General features: G+C 46.7%; 1 protein-coding gene across 1 annotated transcript; it reads left to right on the top strand.

Moving 5' to 3' along the window:
* Positions 1-2,517: 2,517 nt before the first annotated feature.
* On the top strand, positions 2,518-4,765 carry fzd9b (frizzled class receptor 9b; the record flags this gene model as incomplete). Its single annotated transcript, XM_079225530.1, has 1 exon — positions 2,518-4,765. The coding sequence occupies one exon, from the start codon at positions 2,518-2,520 to the stop codon at positions 4,291-4,293; it is 1,776 nt and encodes a 591-aa protein (XP_079081656.1). The 3' UTR covers positions 4,294-4,765.
* Between the last annotated feature and the right edge of the window lie 213 nt (positions 4,766-4,978).

Genomic DNA, 4,978 nt, shown 5'->3' with positions numbered 1-4,978 from the left:
TTGCACCGCACAATCACCGTTGCATCCATTTGTTGCATGTTATGCCTGATTCTGTGCACTGTTTGGTATTTTGCCATCATGCCAATTCAAATCATCCTGTCTACGGATTAATTAGGTCTTTGTGTTTTTAGAGGGACCGTCCTTCATCATGGTCCACCCCTTGAAGCACCTGCCCCCTGCTGAAGTGTCCTTAATCAAGGCAATGAAACCCTGACCAGCTGCAGGAGAGCTTTGTTTAACAGAAGAAAACTGACCTGCAGGGCTCAATAAAGTTGCATGTTATACTGCATGAAAACATTTGCAGAAAATGGTGACAGAGTAATTATGAGGCAGCAACAGTAAAAACGCCACTGGGACTATCGTTTTACAAGAGGAGCTGGCTTTTCTCTATAAATGGAGAAAAACTATACTGGTGTTTGAGAAGTATAAATAAAGTCTTATGGAACCAGAGGATGAAGTTTTTGCATCACATTTTTCATTCTCCTCAATAGCTCTTATATATATATATATATATCTATATAGATATAGATATCTATATATATATATATATATATATATATATATATATATATATATATATATATATATATATATATATATATATATATATGCTTAATAAATAATAATACAAGTTTCAGATCCCTTTGTTGGTTGTAAATATTACTTTTTGTGTCGATAACTGCCTGTGCAGGCTGCTCCTGACATTCCCGTGATCTAAAGTAACTTAAAGTATTGAGTAAATACTCCAGTGCTGTACTTAAGTTCAAATCAGAGGTACTTTTACATTTTAAAATGCTTTGTACTTGTACTCCAATGCTTTTTTTAGGTAAAGATTGTACTTGTTTCACTACATTTATATGACCGCCGTTGTTACTATAATTTTAAAATCCTACAATTAGTGTCTGCAATAAGTTAACATTTTGCGGTGTTTTTACTTTTTTTAAGCACTCAATTTCATTCTACTTTATACTTTTTACTTTATCCAACAATTTCAGTTACTTTGCTAATCAAAACTTTACTTAACAAATATAAGATAAGTGTATGAATATGATTTATTTATTTACATTATAGTTGTTCAATCTATCTGCTTGAATGTTAATGCATCAGTTGTAATGACCCACTGATACATAACAAATACGGCAAGACTTTTAATTATTACTTGACGTATTTATACTTAATACTCTTAATACATACAAATATGATAAAATATATGGGTGAGTTGGGGCCCACTGCTCATGTTATGCTTCAATCCGGCCCTGTATAAACTCAGCATAATTTTGAATGCAGGACTTTTACTTAAAATGGAGTATTTTTACAGAGCCATCCTGCAAAAAGAGTATCCTTTTACACTGTGATAATGCTTCATTACAAGTAGCTGTCCTGCCTTTATAAATGTTGACTAAGCTAAATGTACTGAAAGTAGTCATCATACAAAGAAGCGTGCGAGTGTAACACAATTATATTAATAATTTGCTAATACTGATACATCAATGTCTAAGGAGCATTTTATTGTTGTAGTTGGGGTGATGCTAATTTGACCCACTTAACACTATTTTGTAGCCTATATAAAATCTTGATTCATAGTAGCCTAAAATAGTTTTCGCTGCAGTAGATTTGAAGTTGTAGCCCAAGAACGAAATGGAAACACTGAATTAAAACGCAAGAACCTCAAATGTGTCAGTAGCCTCCAGTGGGTGAGTGCAACCCACTAAAAGAGTACTTGAATGCAGGCCATTTTGAATGACTTTTACCTGTATTTTAATTTCACACATTTCATGTGCATGGACCGCTATGTCAACTTAAGCGTCTGCGTGCAATTCAAAGCAGAAATGTGAGAGGTATTTGACCATCCTCCAGCATCTGTCTGATAATTTTCCTTGTGTGGTGCTGCCGGTTGAAACGTGAGCGTCACGGAGCCCCCCGCCCAGCCCCCGCCTCCTCCTCTCGGTCTCTCCCCGACTGAAGTCCCACTGAGCGGCTCTCAAAACTTCAGTGTCGAGCCTGAAAGCGGAGGACGAAGAGAGCAGCGAGCCGACAGACGGACCGTCGCAGCTAATCAGCCCTTTTTTTCTCTTCTTGTTTGGAGCCGCAACAAACGGCGCTCGCGCCCGTTCAGATAACGGCTCCGCTTCGGCGGTCACTAACGGTCGGTGTGAGGAGTTACGCTCCGCTCTCGGCGGTTGATTTTGATGATTTTTCCTCCATTGTTTGTCGAAGTTTCCGACTGTCACGTCTGAGGTACGGACCCTAATCTCCACCGACTGTGCGGATCGATCGTTTTAATTGAACACTAAATAATTGAACACTTAGATTACTTACGGCAGCTTCTGTTTTTTAGGAGTGTTTTCTTCTTCTTCTTCTTCTTCTTCTGCCGGAGCAGTAACGGTAAAGGCGACATTTGGACCTGCCTTCGCCATGGGGGAATAGCGGGGGACCTCTCTGCAAGCGACCCCGTGTGTTTGACTCTTTTTCATGATCGTTTATAAAAGACAGAGCTCCGTTTTTGTGACTCAAACAATGGGCATGGACGGTTGCCCGCTGACGGTGGGGATTTTTCTGTGGTGTCTGCTGGTGATTTCTGCCTCCAGCTTTGAGATCGGCTCCTACGACCTGGAGCGAGGCAGACCGGCCAAGTGCGAGCCCATCGTGATCCCCATGTGCGAGGGGATCGGCTACAACCTGACCCGGATGCCCAACTTCATGGACCACGACGACCAGAAGGAGGCTGCCATCAAGCTGAACGAGTTTGCCCCTCTGGTGGCCTATGGCTGCGACGTGCACCTCCGCTTCTTCCTCTGCTCCCTCTACGCCCCCATGTGCACGGACAAAGTGTCGACCTCCATCCCCGCCTGCAGACCCATGTGTGAGCAGGCCAGGGAGAGGTGCGCCCCCATCATGAAGAAGTTCAGCTACACCTGGCCCGACTCGCTGGACTGCTCCAAGCTGCCGACCAGGAACGACCCCAACGCCCTGTGCATGGAGGCCCCCGAGAACGAAACCCGGACAGAGGTGAAGAAAGGTGAAGGCATGCTCCCGGTACCCCCTCGCCCCAGGCAGCCAGGTGGCGGTGGCGGCGGCAGTGGCGGTGGCCGCTCTTCTCCGGGCGGCGTGGGGTCCTGCGAGAACCCCGAGAAGTTCCAGTTCGTGGAGAAGAGCCAGTCGTGTGCCCCACGCTGCTCCCCCGCTGTGGACGTCTTCTGGTCCCGGCAGGACAAGGACTTTGCCTTCATTTGGATGACGGTGTGGTCCATCCTCTGCTTCGTCTCCACCGCCTTCACCGTCCTCACCTTCCTCCTGGAGCCCCACCGCTTCCAGTACCCGGAGCGCCCCATCATCTTCCTCTCCATGTGCTACAACGTCTACTCCGTGGCCTTCATCATCCGCTCGGTGGCCGGCGCTGAGAACATCGCCTGCGACCGGGAGCACGGGGAGCTGTACATCATCCAGGAGGGGCTGGAGTCGACGGGCTGCACCATCGTCTTCCTCATCCTCTACTACTTTGGCATGGCCTCTTCCATCTGGTGGGTCATCCTCACCCTCACCTGGTTCCTGGCCGCAGGGAAGAAGTGGGGCCACGAGGCTATCGAAGCCCACAGCAACTACTTCCACATGGCCGCGTGGGGCATCCCTGCTCTGAAGACCATCATCATCCTCACGATGAGGAAGGTGGCGGGAGATGAGCTGACGGGACTGTGCTACGTGGGAAGCATGGACTCCGGGGCGCTCACGGGCTTCGTGCTCATCCCGCTGTCCTGCTACCTGATCATCGGCACCTCCTTCATCCTCACCGGCTTCGTGGCCCTCTTCCACATCCGAAAAGTGATGAAGACGGAGGGCACCAACACGGAGAAGCTGGAGAAGCTCATGGTGAAAATCGGCATCTACTCCATCCTCTACACGGTGCCGGCCACCTGCGTCATCGTCTGCTACTTCTACGAGAGGCTGAACATGGACTACTGGAAGCTGAGGGGGCTGCAGACGAAGTGCGGGTCGTTCAGCGGTCTGAGCGGCGACTGCTCGCTGCAGACGTCGGTGCCCACGGTGGCCGTGTTCATGCTGAAGATCTTCATGTCGCTGGTGGTCGGCATCACCAGCGGCGTGTGGGTGTGGAGCTCCAAGACCCTGCAGACCTGGCAGGGCCTGTGCAGCCGGAAGCTGACGGACAGGACTAGAAGCAGAAAACCCTGCAGCGGCGTCAGCTGCGGCAGCACACACTGCCACTACAAATCTCCTGCTGTGGTTCTGCACATGGCCAAGACTGACCTGCACTCAGACAACCCTACACACGTCTGAGAGGGAGCATGACGCACACACACACACACACACACACACCTATGCCCTGAATAAGGAGCTGCTAAAGACTTTGTAAGAAGATGAGTTGTTGAACTGAACTGTCCGTTGCTGACGGGGACACACAGGCCTCACTATGAGAAACTAATCTATCAACAGTATTCAATGCATAAAGGGAAATGTTCAGTATTGTTACCCATATTTTTCTGTTTCATAGTGTTCTGTGCAGTAGACATGCCCAGCGTTTCAAAGCAACAACAACAAAAAGGACTGTTATGGGAGGTATGTTGGGAAATATTCTCCTCCCCAAAAAGTGGCATGATTAACTGTATAAATCTGTATAAATGTTTTATTTATTGTAAATATATTTAATTTAAAGTGGGCTCTTATCAGATTTGTTGTTTAAGTACATTTATTAAAAAGGTAAAGGGAAATGAAGTGCCTTTTCTAAGAACTCTGGTTCTGGCCTTTTTGGAGGATAATAAATTTGTGGAATTCATGTTCAACTTGCTCACTGTCTGGTGTTATTGTGTGTAGCTCTCTCACACTAGCGTCTAATGTTTAACCATTCTAACAGTCTTCAACTGTTTCTGATTTAATAGTCACAAACGATGGCTCAGTTCAGTCTTGTTTTTCTGATTTTCCTGCCATTCTTCTCCGGGGATTTTATTTATTTTTTAGCGGCAGG

Source organism: Taurulus bubalis (genome assembly GCF_910589615.1).
Source record: "Taurulus bubalis genome assembly, chromosome: 10".
Classification (NCBI taxonomy): Eukaryota; Metazoa; Chordata; class Actinopteri; order Perciformes; family Cottidae; genus Taurulus; species Taurulus bubalis.
The sequence above is the reverse complement of the archived record's forward strand: the minus strand, read 5'-3'. Positions and strand labels throughout refer to the sequence as shown.